The following is a 19,638-nucleotide window of genomic DNA, read 5'->3' as shown; positions in this document are numbered from 1 at the left end:
CACATTTGGCATATTGAAATTGGAAAAGAAAAAAAAAGAAAAAAAAAAAAAAAAAAACTATCCATAAATCCAAAACTTTGAAAAACTTCATACATTAGTTTTATCTTATTATTCCTCTTATTTAACTTAATTGTTCCCAGTATTTTTTTTTTTTCAAAAGATTTATTTTTTATTATTCAAATTCCTCTATAGATTATTGTTTACAAACTGCTTTCTTTTTAAACACTGTTTTCCAAATCACATTCTCCATACTTCTGGGCGCGAGCTTTCCCCTAGAGTTAGAAATAAAGATGCATCGCAATTGGTCTTCATGGTCTTTAACAACATTTTCATTGGTAAAACAATTCTAAAAAGATGCAATTCATAAACTCAATGAAAAAATAGAAATAGAAAAAAATATATTACAAAATACAAGATCTTTAGAATTTTTAAAAATAAAATTAGAACATTTGAAAGTTGAACCTTCTGATTAGGACGTTTATCAAAGGATTCAAAGGGATTTCTATTTGTTGATAATCTTTTTTTTTTTTTTTTATTATGGAGCAAAATTCACTCCATAAATGTGGAATGACGGCAATATTTAATCCAAGATTTTTTCCTCTGTAATTCACTTACTTACATTAGAAACTTGAATTAAACATTTTATACCTCAGTGCTAACTGTTTGTGTGCCCTGTAATAAAATCTTATACTGCGGCTCTAGCGGAAAAAAAACAACAAATTATAAACAAAACATGAGATCACTAAATGGTTTGACAATGGGTCAGCTTTGACAGCAATCGAGAGAATGAGAAGAAATGGGAGAGAGCTGCTGGATGTTAGGACAGGGATGGGGCTGAAGGTCAGCTGCATGGAAGGAAAACTCCAGAACGAAATGGGGGGATTTGGGGACTACAGCTTTAGAGGCAATGATTTTATGATGGCGAAATGGGAATGTAAGATGCATGGCCAGCAGGGAGCTACCATATGTGTGGTTTGACTGAAAATTACGCAAATGAAGCCCTCCTGTTGGAGGCTGAAGAAAGTAGGAAACATAGAATCATAGAGCCAGACAGGATGCAGTAAAGAGATTAAGGGAGGAATTATCTTTATCCTGGAAAATCTGCATGTGCTGACTATCTTTGCAAGGGTTTGTCCATTGATATGATTTACCCAGTTCTTAATAATCCCCAAAAAACAGTGAAAGCATAAATGGACTGACCTCAAAATACCCCGAGATTAAATGAAATGTGTGATTTTAAAAATGGCCCAGGTTAAGATTACGGCAGACTCAGATATCCTCTTGCCATCACCTCCATTCTTATGTGTTTATGTATTACCAAAAAAAAAACCCCGCCAAAATACTTACAATTCAAAAAGTATTGTGTGAACTAAAATTATATTTATATAGATCCATATAATTCATATCAAATTCTTTAATTTTATGTTTTCTTTTAGTCACAGGACTCTATGCTGGTCACTGATCAAACCATTGATTCCAGGACAAGAAGTTGTTTGAATTTAAGATTTCAAGTAGGAAACAGTTGTAAACATGGCAAACTGCCAACATTGTATCTACATGAACATGCAAACTCACAAGTCAAGTTCTCATGTGTACCATCGCAAGGAGTAAAACAGTAACAAAGGGTTTCAAATTTGCACTATTTAATGCAGAGTTCAAAATGATCAATTAAGTAAAATGACAGCTATTACTCCTTTAAAAACATAGAAAGTAAATGTTAAATTAAAAGATCACATAACCGGTATAAGTCATAAAACAAAAACCTGACAATTATGAAAAAATTGATAATAACTCATTATGCAGTGAGATTTGATGAACCACTTTGCGAATGATAAAAATATTACCATATCTATCTTCTTCTCCCATAAAATGATCAATTACATGTGTGCCTTAAAGGCTCACATGTAATTGATCCAGCTTTTAGTGATTGTCCCCACTTTTCTGCTTATTTTTCAAATGCTAATAATTTGCACCTGGTATGAAGGTCAGCTTTGCACATGCTACTCCCTTTGTACATATGTTAAGCTTGCAAACCTTTAAAGATCAGATCCTTAGAGCTAGGGCTGGATGATATTGTCTTTTATCACAATATTATTTGGTACCATAGAGATAACCATGAAAGTGAAGATGATTCTTTACAGTATTTCTTTGCTAGCTGTATGGCAGTAGCCTACTGCTTAACAATGCATACAATCACATAAACTGCTTTTAAATAATATTTACAGATTTAAAGCAGGCTTCTTCAGGACACCAGTAACATATAAAAAGTTTGATTTATCTCACTTTATTCAGCTCGACTCAGTTTCTTTATACAGTTGCAGCCATTCAAAATGGCCCTTCCCAGTCAAACGCCAGCCGAATGGCAGCCCACTTCCAGCCGCTGCAGTGACCCCCTCTTGCATATTTTTAAAAATCTCCTCCCTTTCACTGAATTACAGGGTCTGACAAGGATATGATGCTTCTATTTAGATCTTAATGTCCACAAATCATGACAGAATGCTTTAGTACAAATATCGATGTTTAAAAGGGAATTGTTATTCAAAGTGGGGAAATTTTGAATGGCTACTACTCTTAATTTCCCACAGACACAACATTTAATCATATTCATTGAATTTGTCAATCCCACAGGGGGGAAAAGAATAATAACTAACAGTAAACATTATTACACTTCATTCTTTTTGTGGACGTTTTAAACATTATCAAATCAAATTAATCACTTAGACAATAAATCAAAATCATATCAGGCCGATACGATAGGCCCATTCCTAGTTGGCTTTATCCGACAAACTCCACTTTAATGAGAAACATCAGTGTTTTAATATCTCATGTGTAAACAATCTGAAACAGGGAGCTGATATGATTAATAATCTGATAGCTAGGCGTTACAATCTCCTGATATGCTGGATTCTTAGAAAGAAGATTCCCAGATGGTGTTGCTATATGCTGGACTTCGGCCATCACACCGCCAGAACATTTTTCTTTCCCATGATTAGCTCATCATCTGGATTTCTTTTTCTGGAAACGGAATGTTTAAGGATGAGCTGGCATATGCATGTGTACAAAAGCATGAGCGGCAGGAATGGTTTTTATTGCAGCCACATGGAACGCACTCTAACATTCGTGTAGCCCATATGTACACAACAGCCGTTATAAAAGCTGATTCCTCTATATCTTTGGCGGCTGCAAAATTATTTATTACCGCTGCCCTAAATATGAGCCTTTTAATGTTTAGCAAGATTTGGGAATAAAACATTTACTCTGCTGAGTTATCTAAACAGAGCGTAATTATTTACTTATAGGTGCCAGTTGATACTGATTCCAGGTGAATCTTTTAGACTCTGTGTGTTTTACTGACCTGGTTGCACTAATTCCACCTCCTCTTCCTCTTTTGCAAAATCCTTGCATATACAGGTTAAACATATATATCTACTTTTCTTTTCTTTGTGTTTATATTTAAAATGTCTTTAATGAAAGCAACTAGAAGTAAAAAGAAGTAAAATTTCTTATTCTTCTAATGCTATTATCTTTTGCCCTTTTTCTGTCTTCCAGATGGAAATTCCTGGTTGCTATTAGTTCCATGTTTAAACTGAGAAAGAAATGAAGATGGCTTTGCAGGAGGATTTTAGTTTAAGACTTTGGTTTTATCCCGTAAATCTAAACAGGTCCACAGAAAAGATTGTTTTCAAAAGCCGGTCCAAGAGCGGAAACATTTTCAAAATCACTCTTTTATTTTTCGGCGTTTTCAGGCGAGGCACAGCTTTTTGAATGGATGATGTTGTAGCTCTACCTGTCTCTGTGTCACCATGGTGATGTGTCTAACCTCACAAGATCTGTCTGCTCATGTGTTAAGCAAGGGTTTTAGGTTTGATTCTGTGGCAGTGTCATAGCACCCCCAACGGGCCCGCTATATGTACTACAGTGGTACTGTGCCCAGTTCTGTGGACCCACATTTTTTTCAATGTGTTTCCTAAAGTATTAACCTTTGTGTGGTTTAGCCCGAAATGTGACACTGTTCGACCAAAAATTAGACTTTTCTGCTTATAGGATTCTCTGAATCTCACATTTGTTCACTTAAGCTCTGTAATGCTTTTTATATTAATTATCTTACTCAATCAGAGGCTGTATAACCGTGCAAATAGTTGTTCTCAATTATTTTTATAACTCATCATTATTCTTTTGTTGTTTTTCCATCAGGTGGCCTGATGTGCCGAAGAGAAAGAGGAAAAACAGCCAGTGCTCTGTGAAAAGCATGTCTGGTAAGGATTTTTAATGTCTTCGCTCATCCTTTAAATGTTGTCACCCCAAACAGCAAGACGTGCTGTATTCAGAACAGGCTCCTGCAGAGATGCTCAGGCTGAAGACATGCATGGAAGTTTAGACGGTGATCAGTATGATGCCGGACAACAGCTGGCTCCTCTGACTGGTTTCCTCTTTTGCATTAAAATTTTAATCCTCTCCTCATCATTTTCTGCTTATTTCCCCACAGAGGTTTTGCCAGCAGTCACCCACTAGGGTGGGATGAGCTGAGCAGAACTCATTACAGGATTGTTGGCTTAGAGTTGAAGTGTAGAACATTTATGTAAGTTGACCAAGGTCTAACATTATTGTTCCACCAAATGGTTCAGAACAGAGAAACTCTATTGATCAGCTGGACTCCACTGAAATCCAATTCCCCCACAAATGATTGACAGTCACAGCACCAGGTCCCTCCTCTACAGCACTTGGTGCTGGTCAGAGGTGGAAAGAGTGAAAAAACCCAGTGAAAAATAAATAAATAAAAGTACATTAGTCTAGATTTATTACGCAAATACAAGCACAGTTCCCAGTGCAAAATATCACTATAACAGAAGAAGAATAACCAAAGCAAAATTATTCCTTAAATAAAAGTTGCCTAATTACTTTTTTGTAAGCAGAACAAAATCCTCCTTGTCCATTTTATAAAGGAAAATTAGAAACTATTTCCCATGTAGTTTTTAAACATTGACCGATACTGAAGATGGCTATAACCTTGGTCCGCTGCCCTTGATCAAAAATGGCGACACAACATGGCGTCTCTCATTGGGTGCTCAGCTCCCTATTTATTTATAGACTGCTAACTATAAGCTACGAGAATGCTTTCATTCTGGATTTGATGTTAATAGACTTTAGTGAATATGAATTTATGAAAGCAATAGTTGAATTTTCTATTGAAAACCCAAATTTGTTACAAAATGTTTCCTTGGGTGGAAAACTGAACTAAACCTGAGATTCTACTAATGGACTTTGAATAGATTTAAAGTAGATTCATAACATGAAATCCTTGGTTTAAAGGAAAAGTCTGGTCAGCAAGGAATGACCAGTGAGTCATTGTATACAGTATACCGAAAACTAATAGTTGGCAGCGATTTAATACATTTAGCTTTAATCGTTAAAAAAATAAAAACCAAATTTTCCTGACATCGTCCGGCAGTGTTGTCACGGTGCGTTAAGCCGAGCGCCATTCTCGCCGTTTTACAAGCAAAATCAATTGGAACCACTAGACACATCTGAAATCAACAATTATTCTAGATTTCGAGAGGACTTTACCATTGAATTTCACAAGAGCTGCAGTTAATGATGTTGATGATGTTGTAATACATCGGGTTAAAGTGAGAAAAAAAATTGTTATTTGACTTTTCCGATTCATGATCCTCCGCGGATGGGTCATTAGATCATCTTGAAGAGGGAGGATCTGCCATTGAACTTTTGGCCAGAGAAAAAACAGGTCTTTAATCCATTACTCTCTGCTATGCTTCGCACAGTGCACTAGTTGTCACCATGATGGATAATAGCCCATTGTGACAAACACCAGATACAGCACTGGGCCTTGTTTAACAGCCGGTACCGCACAAACTGGTAGGTGGCAGTACTGTTCTTTGACAAACATGGATGTCTCCAGTAAAGCACATTCAAATGAAATTACTCTTAATTAAAAACACTTAGCATTTATTGAAAAGTATGTAATAATCTCATACTTAAAGTGCTTTCAGAAGTTTGTATTCTGAATATGACCGAACTTTTTCTTTAATTTAAAAACTTACGGCCCAAAGTTTCAAGATAGTTTGCAAATGATCCAACTTTTTCTTTTTAAAGTCATAGGGAAGCGGCTTCCAAAGGTTGGAGCTCAGAATTCTCCCGAGTGAATTAAGTGAATGTGATTAGTTGATTATCAAGGGGGCGGGATTGATGTGGCGAAAGGTTCTCAAGCACGTTTGGTTGTGGCCGGTGTCTCTGAAGCATCTTGCTAACCAGTTCACAACTTAGTGCTAGTACTGTAGGTTCCCAGTGCGAAATTAAATTGGGACCAAGTAGCACTAAATTGGTGACTTAGAAACGACACGTCATCCATTTTTTATTTAGAGGAGGAAAGCGGGGACGAAGATGTTGTGGAAGAGGACGCCAGGGCGGCAGAAGCTTGGTTTGGTGTAGAAGGCTTACAGCCGTACATGTTTGAGCCCTTGCCTCGCAACGCTGCCAGTTCTGTTAGCTCTACACCTGCTGAAGACACAGATGTCCATCCCCGTGAACACTGGGACGGATCTCAATGGGAAAGTAAATGATTCCTATTTCTTATTTCACCCTTTGCGTATATTAGCTGCTACATATGACTCAAGATGCTATGACCGAAAAAATTTGATTGACAGATGACTGTTGATATATGATTGGCCGAATTTAGGTGTACAAGTTGACGTATAACTAACTGGTCTGAATAAGATAACAGAAGAAAAAAACCCCCACAGATATTAAGACAGGATTTTTTTTTAAATAGAAATTTTCTAACTTTTGGGATAATATGGTCTAATAAAGAGTACATTTATATACATGTTAAAGCCTGAATGATTGGAAATTTAAATATGACTTCTACATGACTTCAATGAAAACAATATCTCTGACACATGTAATCAAAAAACAGTCATCAATGAAAGACTAGAGAATAATTCATGCTACTATTGACTGATAAGCTGTAACAAAGCCTCATGTTTTTACGTTATTTATATCAGCTTCAAATAACAACACATCTAGCAGATCATTTTAATTCGGTGTAATGTTTCTTCTTGGAATGATTTCTTTCTTACTTTAGAGATTTAATATCAAAACTAGAGACAGGCGGATACAGCTGATATTTCTGTATGATATTATAGTTTTTTTCTTGGATCGGTATGACTGATAGATGCATGCATTGGCTGATTCATGAATGTATTCAGCAGCCTTCACGTTTAGATTAAGTAAAGCATTGCAGCTTTCTCCATTTTTTAATAATTTCCCATTGTTATTGTTTTGTTTGATTTGTGAATAAATGCTTTGTTTTGTTTGTTTAAATTAAGACTGGAACATTCATTATCATTGTGTCATTTCTATCTTGAAACAGAGGAAGAGAAAAAAATAGAATCAGAAACATGTCAGGGATTAGTTTGACTGATTTTAAAATAATTGATATTGTGCTTTAAAAAAGTCACTCTCTAATCAAAGCTGTATTCTAAATTAAACAAATGCAGTTTTAGAAGAAAAGTTTTCTTCTGCTGACTGTTTACACTCCTCGGTCATTTAAGGTTGTCCAGTCTTGTGTCTTCACTGGGCTTGGTGGTGGCATATTTGGATTTCAGTGTCTCACTTTATGCAAATTGACATTTGAGTCCTCCATGGACAATATCTTCAGAGGCTTGAAATCTAAAGAAACTTAACAATTTAGTTCATATAAATATAAGCCTGGGGGAATCAAAGGAGAGGAAATGCAAAAAAAAGTTGGGATAAAAAGATTTATTTCACTTCAGTTCCTTAAAGTCTAAAATTCCTAAACTTGCATGACGACGGCCCTCTGCAGAAAAAAAAGCCTTTCTTATATATCCTACATTAGTCTGCTGGGGCCATGTGTACAGGTGCTTCACAGAGGCCCCTGTGATAACGCTCAGCCCCTTTCCTTTTCCCTTTCCTTCTCCCCTCCTCATCCTCAATTTCACCATTATCTGCTTACCTCACAAATCTTCACCACTGTTGGTTCTTCCCTTGTTGGAACTTCTTTTGTCGCCTCAACTCTCGTCCCATCCCATCTCACTCTATAACCTCCTCCGCTCCTATAGCTCTTAGTGTCTCTGTTCCAGGGTACATCCCCAGCTACCTAGAGAAGGATGAGCCATGCGTGGTGTGCGGGGACAAGGCCACTGGATACCACTACCGCTGTATAACCTGCGAAGGCTGCAAGGTACAGTTGAACAGCTGGTTTTCTTTAGATAGAAAATTTTGAACCAATGTGGCTGTATGATCTGGTTGAATATTCTCTGTAAAGTGTGTTGAGATGACGTGTGTTGTGAATTTACACTATATAAATAAACTGAATGGAAGTGAATTTAACAGTTCTTCCTTGTTAACATGATCTGAAAGTTCAGGTGTGAACCTTAAAAATAATAAATTCTCTATATTTTATATTTTTTTGTATAACAGCGATGAACTTCATGTGTTTTACTAACATTTTATTTTATAAAGAATATAAAAGTAATTAATCATTATGAAAAGGAAGGAAGTGAGTTATGATTTAGTTGTTTTATAATAATAGCAATTTAACATGTATTCAAATCTGTGTATGGTTCTTTCTTTGGTTTTTCCATTTCAGGATAAAAAGAGAAACTATCATTAAATGGCTGGTTATTCTGTTTTAAAAATGTTACATTCAAAGGTATAGGGGATTATATTTATTCCAGGGTGGATCATCTAAAATAGTGGTCCTCCCAACTGTCAATCATTCTGGTGATATGTTTACGTAAGGCCGTCCTACGTGCTCTTTCGGTTAGCTATCTTTTTCTGCGCATGCACACAGTGTTGCCAACTCAGCGACTTTGTCGCTATATTTAGCGACTTTTCAGACATCTCCAGCGACTCTTTTTCAAAAAAGCAACTAGTGACAAATCTAGCGACTTTTCTGGTGTCTGCTGTGGGGCACCTCCCCCGTCCCTACCCCGTTCTCCCGCTTCCGCAGGAGTCCCTCTCAGCGCTGCAGTCAGAGCCACAGCATGTTTACCCTCAGGTTCCAGACTACAAATGAACCGCGCGCATGTGCAGGGATTCACGGCACAGGATGATCACTCTGGAGTCAGCTCCCACAGTTGCTAAACCTGCCATAGAGAGCCTTGACCAACATGACGAGGACCCACTCTTTCTGTGAGCAGGCAGGCACAGTCTGTGTGTGGAGGGAAATCTTATTAGTTAGAAAAAATAAATAAATAAATATTCACCATTATTTGCTCACATTGTCATTGATTCTTTGTAGCCTTTATTTGTTCCATTTAGATTGTTAATGTTAATGTAATGTAAAAAAAAAAAAATTATGGTTCAAAATGTTGACGTTTTACTATGATTTTTAAGCTCCTTAGTGGACCACAAGGGCAAGAGAAAAAGTAAAAAAAAAAGTTGAAAAAAAAAAAAAATATATATATATATATTATGCAAATTAGGCAATGACGTCATTCAGCGACTGCTAGCGACTTACAGCACAGCCAATAGCTACTTTTCTCACAGGGGAGTTGGCAACACTGCATGCACATGTTCAGGCATATATTTGTGGTGAACTACGGTTTCAGAGAGTCATTAAAGCTCACCTTTCTCACCACGGTTCTTTAAAAATGGCGAAGAGAAAGAGTGTCTACGAAGTGTATGAGAAGAAAAGAAAGGCCTCAGAAGAGGCAGATAAAGCCCAGAATGCTTTGTGTGGAGAGCTCTCCTTGCAAAGCATTATGGGATTTGATGTCACAGATGCAGCAGCTTCTACAACAACCTCTTCCCCGCTGCCATTGGACTGTTGAAACTCTAATTAAGTCTGTGCATCACATATGAAAACATCATATTTGCACAACCAATGTGGCAGATATTTTCATAATCCCTTTAAAAAGAACATAACTCAATATTCTACTGTATTTAGCACTATATTTTTGCACTGCACTGAACGTTTCAACAGCAATGCCTTTTGCACCATGACTTTAAATTGGTTTTCCTTTTCTCCTACAATTCTTGATCACTGCTGCACTTTATAAATGGTAATTTACATTTCACTATTGAAAGCTGCACGCATCGCAATTTCGTTTTGTATACAGTCTGTGTATATGAAATGACAATAAGGTGTGTCTAAGCTTAAATTACTGATGTATGGGGCTTAAACCCAGGATAGACACGTAGAGTTCAATAGGCTCCACACATGCTATTTAACTCCACCACTAATCATGTCCTAGTTTAGCACCAGCAGCAACCTATGACAGTTCCACCTTAGCATTTTTTAGCATCTATTTGCTAATTATGGATCATGTCTGTCACTGTCAACTGTCTTGTTAGGTTTAAATGATAATTATTGTCCTAGAAATAACCAACACAAACAAAGTTACTTTTCTTTAGAAGAGGAGAGAAGAGAGACGGAGAATTTTCGCTTCCTAAAATGTCTGTGGTCAACTCTGCTGGGACCTCTCTGTCCCCTGCCTTTATTCTCAGACTTCAAAGGAGTAACAGGAGGGGTCAGAAGTTGTCAGGAGGGGTTAGAGGTTTACACATGATAAAGCAGTTCCTTGTTCAGTGTTATTACAGGTTATGATCAGTCAGCTTCAACCAAACACGCCTGGATAGTGCATGACTTTTCTTTTTCTGGAAGAACCATTTGTTCTCCTTGTTTGAAGTTAAAACAACAGAAAATTCTTAGCAGACCAAATGCCTGTAAGTTAACACAAATAAAATGATGACATTTTCATTTTTCTAACATTTCTGATTCCTAAGACCATATAGGCTACCACATAAAAAGAGGTGGAGGATTTTTTTAATGCTGTGGTGAGAGTTTTGAGATAAATTATAAAAAGATAATTTTATTTCCCCTTTGTCAAAGAAATTCATATTTTAAGAGAAAGATGAAATATGGGATGACATATTGGAAAATCTCTGAGCACAGATTACAGCCCTTAATATAAAATAGGTTGTTGACCATCTTTCCTCTTTATCTTTCCTTCAAGGGTTTCTTCCGCAGGACCATCCAGAAAAATCTCCATCCTTCCTATGCCTGTAAATATGAAGGCTGCTGCATTATTTATAAGATCACCCGCAACCAGTGCCAGCTCTGCAGATTCAAGAAGTGCATCTCTGTGGGCATGGCCATGGACTGTGAGTCATCCCCGACTGGTAGTTAGAGGCAAGGGTTTTAGGTTAAACATGTCAGTGTTATTAGAGATCTTTGTTTTTGGGTAGATAGAATTACACTTCCAGTCAGATTCCTTCTAGATACATTTTAAAGAACCCAAACTGGAGGATTTTTGGAATAAGTGTTAGAAGTATTTGAAGTCAGGCCTGCATCTTTACATGATCTTATATAATCACCCCCCTCCCATCTACCCACTAGTGGTGCTCGATGACAGCAAGCGTGTAGCCAAGCGGCGCCTCATCGAAGAGAACCGAGAGCGGAGGAAGAGGGAAGAGATGGTGCGGACCCTGCAGATGAGGCCGGAGCCAGATAGTGCGGAGTGGGATCTAATCAGGATGGTGACAGAGGCCCACCGGCACACCAACGCCCAGGGCTCCAGCTGGAAACAGAAACGCAAGTTTCTGGTAAATATACACTTTTACAGACCTAGAAAAGGTTTCTGGAGTTTCAGGGCAGAACAAAAAATAACTCAGAGAGAAATATCTTGTTTTAAAGGTAATAATTGCTTAACTCAACTCAAACTTTATTTATAAAGCACATTTAAAACAACCGGTGTTGACCAAAGTGCTGTAAAGAAATCACATTTGCAGAGCATAAGATAAAAACTGAAAGCTAAAATACATAAACACAATGCAAAAAGAAAAATAATAGGAAACATTTCAATTTAAATAAAATAATTTTAAAATAAAATAAAATTTAAAATAAAATTTTGCCAAATGCCCACTTAGACTTGATTAAAAGCCAGGGAGAAGAAGTGTGCTTTTAGAGAGAATTTAAAAACCTCAGAGGAGCTGCCGCTCGAATATGCCAAGGCAAGTTATTTCAGAGTCTTGGTGCTGCTACCATAAAAGCACGATCACCTTTGGTTTTAAGTTTGGTTTTAGGCATGACCAGTAGCAACTGATTGGAGGAGCTCAGTGTTCTGGCCGGGGCATGGATTTGGAGAAGCTCAGTCAAATACTGGGGGGCTAGACCATTAAGAGTTTTAAAAACACACAATAAAATTTAGAAATCTATTCAAAAAACAACCGGAATCCAGTGCAACGAGGCTAGAACGGGTGATATGCGGCCATGTTAAGTATGCCAGTAAGGAGACGGGCACCTATGTAAGAGGGCCCCAGGAGTCGGGAGGGAATACTGCTGGCTACAAACAAACATAATTTCGGTCTTACTTTCATTCAGTTTCAGAAAGTTTGAGGTCATTCACGATTTAACATCATTTAAGCAGCCAGAAAATGAATGTACTGGGTTGTTGGGTTTTGATGCTAAAGGAAAGTAGATCTGGACCTCATCAGCAAAACAATGAGAAGAAAGATTATGGTTCAATACAAGTTTAACTTCCTGGGCGCTTGACCTGTAACTCTCACCCAACTTAGTGCCCAGGCTCTACAGCACTGTTGCAACAAACAGTCAGCAGGCCAGCCTCCTGTGTCTTGATTGGGGACTGCGCTCAGCGTCTAGGTTCTGCTCTGAGGGTATGAGAAACGCTGCTGCTGGAGAGCACCCTGGAGCAGACCGGTGAAGGTACCAGATCTGCTCGGGTTTTCAGATCTAGCAAACAGGTTAGCCTCTTTTAGCTCGGTCAGTTAGCCATATAAAGCTACACTACATTTGAATTTGTGTCAACAACAACCGTTCATTTCCTACAAGTAGAATAACTGTTTTGTCTAAAATCTTTACGAAAGTAATTTTTTAAGATGTTCCATTTGTCCTCCTCTGCCCTCAGATCTTAATAAAGAGAAGAAAAATAAGCTGACACTTTGTTAAATGGCAGAGCTTAGTCTAAGAAGGCAGTACTTTCCTTCAAGACTGACAAATACTCCCCCTAATAAAAAAGCCAAGGAGCTTTTTAGAAAAGTTTCAAGGAAGAAGTTGCTGATCTTTATTTCAAAACTTCTACCCGTTTTCTGTCCCAAATGTCTGGAGTAGCGTTAAGTTCCAGGATTTTATAGAATAGCCAAAATAAAGTCTTGTTATGGCTTAAAAAACATGCAAATTGAAAAAAAAAAAAAAAAAAACAGCTTTACCCCTTTGTAATGGGGAATGGTTCAGGTCATGGTTGGCCTGCAATACCCCGCACTGGCCTATGCCTATGAAAACTGAGTCGTTAGGGTCATTGTTGGCTTGGCTAACCTGGCGAGATATTTCGGTCACCTGCATGGTGATGGGGGTTGAGATGATAGCGGGAAGAAATCAATTCTATCGATGCATTGTAGGTTTTTCAGGCGTCTGGGCTAGCTTTTGTTACAGAGTGGTGGACTCAGTCAGGTTCCAGCTCTCAAAAAGCTACAACACAGCGGTAAAGTTTATGTTCAAGCTTAAAATGCAGCCATAGTAGCGGTGTAACGATAGTTACCTAGCAACCATTTATAAAGGTGAAAGCAGTTGTAAGCTGAAATACGTCTATGTTCGAAGGTTTACAAAGAGAAGGACACTCTTTGTGTTGTTGGGAATGTCAGAGAAAAGCTGTCGGAGAACTATGTTCCTGAGAAACAAACTCAATGCTATTTCTCTTTGAGCTGACCCTGATCTTCGTAGATAGTAGAGTGCAAGTTTGAATCATCATGTTTTTATCAATATAAAGTCTTCTCCTCTTTTGAATTCGTGTTTTATAATCCAGTATCATCACCTTCATATATAGTTAAAGACTGTCACAAATTTCTTCAATAACTTTTTATATCCAAGAATAAATATGTTAAGGGCTTCCTACAAATAGAAACTGCCTTCATATGTGAAATATATTATCTGATCATGATGTGAGTGTTTAGTCAGCCACTGATTGTAGAACTTCTCCTAATTAGAAGGATGAAAGGTCTGTCATTTTCAACTATGACAGAAAGGATAAAAAGAAAAATTTCAAGAAGTCACACAGGTTAGGATTTTTAAAGAATTGAATTTTAATTGATTATAAACAAGTATTTGGGTGTATCTAAAATAGCCAAGCAGCACAGGACAAGATTATTCCAACTGTGGGAGAAATTAGAGGAAAATGGAAGATGCTGATGAAGATTCTCAGTCATTCACTTCTATGGTCCTGTCTCTCAGATAAATGTGTAACATATTGTTTGCAGTCAGACGACATCGGCCACGGTTCAATGGTGCCCACTTCAGATGGAGACAAAGTGGACCTTGAGGTCTTCAGTGAGTTCACGAAGATCATGACCCCCGCCATCACCCGCGTTGTTGACTTTGCCAAGAAATTGCCCATGTTTTCAGAGGTTGGTAGGAAAACAATTTTTGATTTTGTTCTCAAAAATGTTAATGAACAGTTTTTTGATGTAGGTTTTTATGTCTTCAAATGAGCTCTTTTACATCCCACATTGAAACATATCACTTCAGGTATGGCCTACATGTTCTTTGAAAAAAAGGGACAACTTGTGTATTGCAATGGCAAAGAAAAATATAAATCTAACTGTATGGGGAAACCCGGGCACATGTACAGTTTGACCGAATAATAATGTCTTAATAAGCAGGGATTGCTTGTTCACAGGCTGTTCATTGGAGCAGTGAGTAGCACTACCACTGAATGGAGATTGCATGTTCTCCCTGAGCATGCATGGGTTCTCTCCAGCTACTCTAGCCTCCTCCCACAGTCCAAAAACATGACTGTTAGGTTAATTGGCTTCTCTAAATTCTTCTTAGGTGTGAGTTTGTGTGTGAATGGTTGTTTGTCCCGTTTGTCTCTGTGTTTCTCTGCCATGGATTGGTGACCTGTCCAGGGTGGACCCTGCCTCTCACCCATAGACAGCTGAAGCAGCCCCCCTCGCGACCCCACTTGGGATTTTGTCATTATTCAAAACACATACCTCCTGATGATGGTGTGTCACGGAGATTACACTTTTTCTTTTTTGTCACTTTAGTGAACATGGAGATTATAATTCAAAGGTCTGTTAAGGAAAGCTCTGTGTTTACACCTTGAAGGTTTCTCTTCAACTCTTTAAATAAAACTTTATAATGTACACTACTGTTCATAAGTTTGGGGTCACCCAAACAATTTTGTGTTTTCCTGAAAAGTCACCCTTATTCACCACCATACGTTGTGAAATGAATAGAAAATAGAATGAAGACATTGACAAGATCAGAAATAATGATTTTTATTTGAAATAAGTTTTTTTTTTTTACATAAAACTTTCGTCAAAGAATCCTCCATTTGCAGCAATTAAAGCATTGCAGACCTTTGGCATTCTAGCTGTTAATTTGTTGAGGTAATCTGGAGAAATTGCACCCCACGCTTCCAGAAGCAGCTCCCACAAGTTGGATTGGTTGGATGGGCCCTTCTTGCGTACCATACGGTAAAGCTGCTCCCACAACAGCTCAATGGGGTTCAGATCTGGTGACTGCGCTGGCCACTCCATTACCGATAGAATACCAGCTGCCTGCTTCTGCTCTAAATAGTTCTTGCACAATTTTGAGTTGTGTTTAGGGTCATTCTCCTGTTGTAGGATGAAATTGGCTCCAATCAAGCGCTGTCCACTGGGTATGGCATGGCGTTGCAAAATGGAGTGATAGCCTTCCTTATTCAGAATCCCTTGTACCCTGTACAAATCTCCCACCTTACCAGCACCAAAGCAACCTCAGACCATCACATTACCTCCACCATGCTTAACAGATGGCGTCAGGCATTCTTCCAGCATCTTTTCATTAGTTCTGCGTCTCACAAACGTTCTTCTTTGTGATCCAAACACCTCAAACTTGGATTAATCCGTCCACAACACTTTTTCCAGTCTTCCTCTGTCCAATGTCTGTGTTCTTTTGCCCATCTTAATCTTTTTCTTTTATTGGTCAGTCTCAGGTATGGCTTTTTCTTTGCCACTCTGCCCTTATGCCCAGAATCCCGCAGCTGCCACTTAATTTTAGATGTTAACACTGGTGTTTTGCGGGTACTATTTAATGAAGATGCCAGTTGGGGACCTGTGAGGTGTCTGTTTCTCAAACTAGAGACTCTAATGTACATATCTTCTTGCTTAGTTGTGCAACGCGGCCTCCCACTTCTTTTTCTACTCTGGTTAGAGCCTGTTTGTGCTGTCCTCTGAAGGGATTAGTACACACCGTTGTAGGAAATCTTCAATTTCCTAGCAATTTCTCACATGGAATAGCCTTCATTTCAAAGAACAATAGACTGTCGAGTTTCAGATGAAAGTTCTCTTTTTCTGGCCATTTTGAGTGTTTAATTGACCCCACAAATGTGATGCTCCAGAAACTCAATCTGCTCAAAGGAAAGTCAGTTTTCTAGCTTCCGTAATGAGCTAAACTGTTTTCAGATGTGTGAACATGATTGCACAAGGGTTTTCTAATCATCAATTAGCCTTCTGAGCCAATGAGCAAACACATTGTACCATTAGAACACTGGAGTGATAGTTGCTGGAAATGGGCCTCTATACAACAATGTTGTACTGTTTTACTGTTTTGTTTTTACTACGTATGTTATTTTATTGTAATGTCTCGTTTTAACTATGTATGCTATTTTTATTGTACGGTTTTGTTTTAACTATGAATTTTGTAGCACTTTGAGATTTTTTTTAAATGTAAAGTGCAATACAAATAAAATGTATTATTATTATTATTAATGTAGATACCAGACATTTGCAGCTAGAATAGTCATTTACCACATTAACAATGTATAGAGTGTATTTCTTTAAAGTTAAGACTAGTTTAAAGTTATCTTCATTGAAAAGTACAGTGCTTTTCCTTCAAAAGTAAGGACATTTCAATGTGACCCCAAACTTTTGAACGGTGGTGTATATGTATTAAATAACCATGAGACATGACAACAGATTTAGAAAGAAATTGTAATCTTACTCAGGCCAGAAAAATGGCTTAGAATTAGAGAGAGCAGCGCTTTAGTAGTTCTCTTTAGTTCTTTGAAGTTGCCCTTAATCACAGTTAAAGAAGCATTTTATACAACTCCAGCACCACATTGTAACATTAGCTCATACATGTTTGTTTATGAGGAGACATCCATGGCTCCAGGCTTATCAAAATATTACACTTTGTTTTTAGATCAAGGACACCACTTACATTCCATTTCCAAACCTTTGCCACATGCATAAAGAAGATAACATTATATCCTGACAGAGTAATTAGTTCAGACAAGCAATAGGCAGGTATTATTAGGGTTTAACAGGCTCATACATCATCAGAAAGAATAACCCTAACAGGTTGTTTAGATGTGATAACCAAGGCCTTTGAACAATGCCTCATTGGATCAATCCCTTATTGTTAAATTCAGATCAGACTGTCCCTCCATACGTATAGTCTTGTTAAAAGGAAAGGAAATCTATACATGTGTTCAAATACTTTTGGTCACTTTAAAAAGTTTGGTATGTCTTTATATAATCCGTTGAACATTTAACGTTGTGTAAACGACACTATATATCATCAAATTGTTATTTTAGACCAGTAACTATACCAAGACAATACAAACGTCAAACCAACATACATTTTATGAATTGTTCTTTTCACAGGGTTACACTTTCACATGAAGCTTCCTTTTTGAAAACCTCGTTAAAACATGTTTACAAATATCCAGTGTCTGATGTACTTATGCTATATAAGACAATGCAATTATTTCATTTACCTGATTATGACTGCGGTTCTAAGCTGAGCATTGGAGCTGGAGTAAAAGCAGTGTGACAGCTGTTGTGTTAAGGATTTTATCACTAAAGAATTTATATCCTGAGCATTGTTTGCTGCACCTAAGTTCCAGTGTAAAAAATGCAGAAGAAGTGATGTTTTAATTTTGTAGACAGAAGAAAAATGAGATGTGGTACTCATTTTGATTATTTCATCTTATAAAACAGATCTCAGATTAAATAAGAAAAACAGTGAATAAAATTACGCCTGAAATTGCTTATAAGTCTGGGAGATCGAGATTGAAGCGCTTTTTAATGTATCACGAACATGTAAATAAAAAAAAAAAGATAATTAATAAAACATGATGTGAACTGAAGAAAGGGTAAGAAAAAAAAAAGGGGCTCCTGTCACCCTGCTAGGAATGAAGGGGGAATAAATTTCCACAGGGAACCTACTTTGGCACAACACCCGTTCACTGGCTGAACATAAAGCTCTCTCTTCCAGTCTCCCCACTGGACATTGGAATTAGGAATTTAAAATGTAAAAATAAAAAAATTCCTAAAAGATTGACAGATTAGAAAGTGGTGTACACTTCTCTTGCTTGAATTTTAATCAAACATGTAAAGTTTGTGTTAATAATCTTTCCTGGAACTGTGTGTAACTGTTTAACTTGAAATATAATAACTGAATTCCCACCTGTTTTCCAGCTGCCTTGTGAAGACCAGATTATCCTGCTGAAGGGGTGCTGCATGGAGATCATGTCCTTGCGTGCCGCCGTGCGCTACGACCCTGAAAGCGAAACGCTGACGCTCAGTGGTGAGATGGCCGTGAAACGTGAACATCTGAAAAACGGCGGGCTGGGGGTTATTTCGGACGCTATATTTGATTTGGGTAAAAGCCTGGCACAGTTCAACTTGGATGACTCGGAAGTGGCGCTGATGCAAGCTGTGCTGCTCATGAGCTCAGGTTAGATTCGATTAATATCAAAGAAAGCACTGCTTTAAGTGACTGCTAACTCTTTTGAATCATGGAACTCTCAATTAATCTTTTTTTGCTCTTAAGATCGGTCAGGGCTGACCAGCGTGGAGAAGATTGAGCGGTGCCAGGAGGCCTACCTGCTGGCGTTTGAACACTACATCAACTACCGTAAGCACAACATTCCCCACTTTTGGCCAAAGCTCCTGATGAAGGTGACGGACCTGCGTATGATCGCCGCCTGCCACGCCAGCCGCTTCCTCCATATGAAGGTCGAGTGTCCAAACGAACTCTTCCCGCCACTCTTCTTGGAAGTCTTTGAGGACCAGGAAGTGTGACTTCGTACCCTGTGCTGAAAGTACACATTTTGGCAGTTAAGGAAGCATTGGCAATCAGTGAAAGTCGTGGGAGAAACTGGAATTTTTGTTTTCATTTGTGAGAACGTGCCCTTTTATTTTATTTTGTTTAGTTTGTTTGCCCATTTGTTGTCAAACAGAAGACAATACCTTCTGCCACCAGCAAATTTTCATCAGCATCATGTAACAGAAACACAGACTTTTTCAACTTTGCATCTTGGAATGTGTAAACATACACATCTACAGAGGATCATTTTCAAATACTTTACCACATATATATATATATATATATATATATATATATATATATATATATATATATATATATATATATATATATATATATATATATATATATATATATATATATATATATATATATATATATATATGCAAATCGAAATTGCATATAGGAGGACTGGACCGTTGCCACACCTGATGCAAACTGAGGGGCTATGCTAACTGCATAACATGCCTGTTATCGCGTGTCTTTGTGTCTTTGAGTTTGTTTTTTTTTCCTTGTCCGGGACCTGACAGCCAACAATATCTGAC

General features: G+C 37.8%; 1 protein-coding gene across 4 annotated transcripts in view; it reads left to right on the top strand.

Annotated features, from left to right (window-relative positions):
- The window catches only part of LOC119797422 (thyroid hormone receptor alpha), a 48,358-nt gene extending 29,003 nt beyond the window's left edge, over nt 1–19,355 (top strand). For 2 of the 4 annotated variants that reach the window (XM_038306488.1, XM_038306486.1), the window contains exons 2-8: nt 4,195–4,256; nt 8,118–8,218; nt 10,998–11,145; nt 11,381–11,586; nt 14,254–14,400; nt 18,463–18,721; nt 18,818–19,355. In XM_038306488.1, the coding sequence (XP_038162416.1) occupies nt 4,250–4,256; nt 8,118–8,218; nt 10,998–11,145; nt 11,381–11,586; nt 14,254–14,400; nt 18,463–18,721; nt 18,818–19,068 (1,119 nt within the window). In that variant the 5' untranslated portion in view covers nt 4,195–4,249 and the 3' untranslated portion in view covers nt 19,069–19,355. Of the gene's footprint in view, nt 1–4,194; nt 4,257–8,096; nt 8,219–10,997; nt 11,146–11,380; nt 11,587–14,253; nt 14,401–18,462; nt 18,722–18,817 lie in introns of all 4 variants that reach the window. The other 2 variants (XM_038306487.1, XM_038306485.1) reach the window with 1 other exon arrangement.
- The last annotated feature ends 283 nt before the right edge of the window (nt 19,356–19,638 follow it).

Source organism: Cyprinodon tularosa, unplaced genomic scaffold (genome assembly GCF_016077235.1).
Source record: "Cyprinodon tularosa strain WSP-4 unplaced genomic scaffold, ASM1607723v1 ctg582, whole genome shotgun sequence".
NCBI classification, from domain to species: domain Eukaryota; kingdom Metazoa; phylum Chordata; class Actinopteri; order Cyprinodontiformes; family Cyprinodontidae; genus Cyprinodon; species Cyprinodon tularosa.
This window is presented reverse-complemented; position numbering and strand designations above follow the sequence as displayed.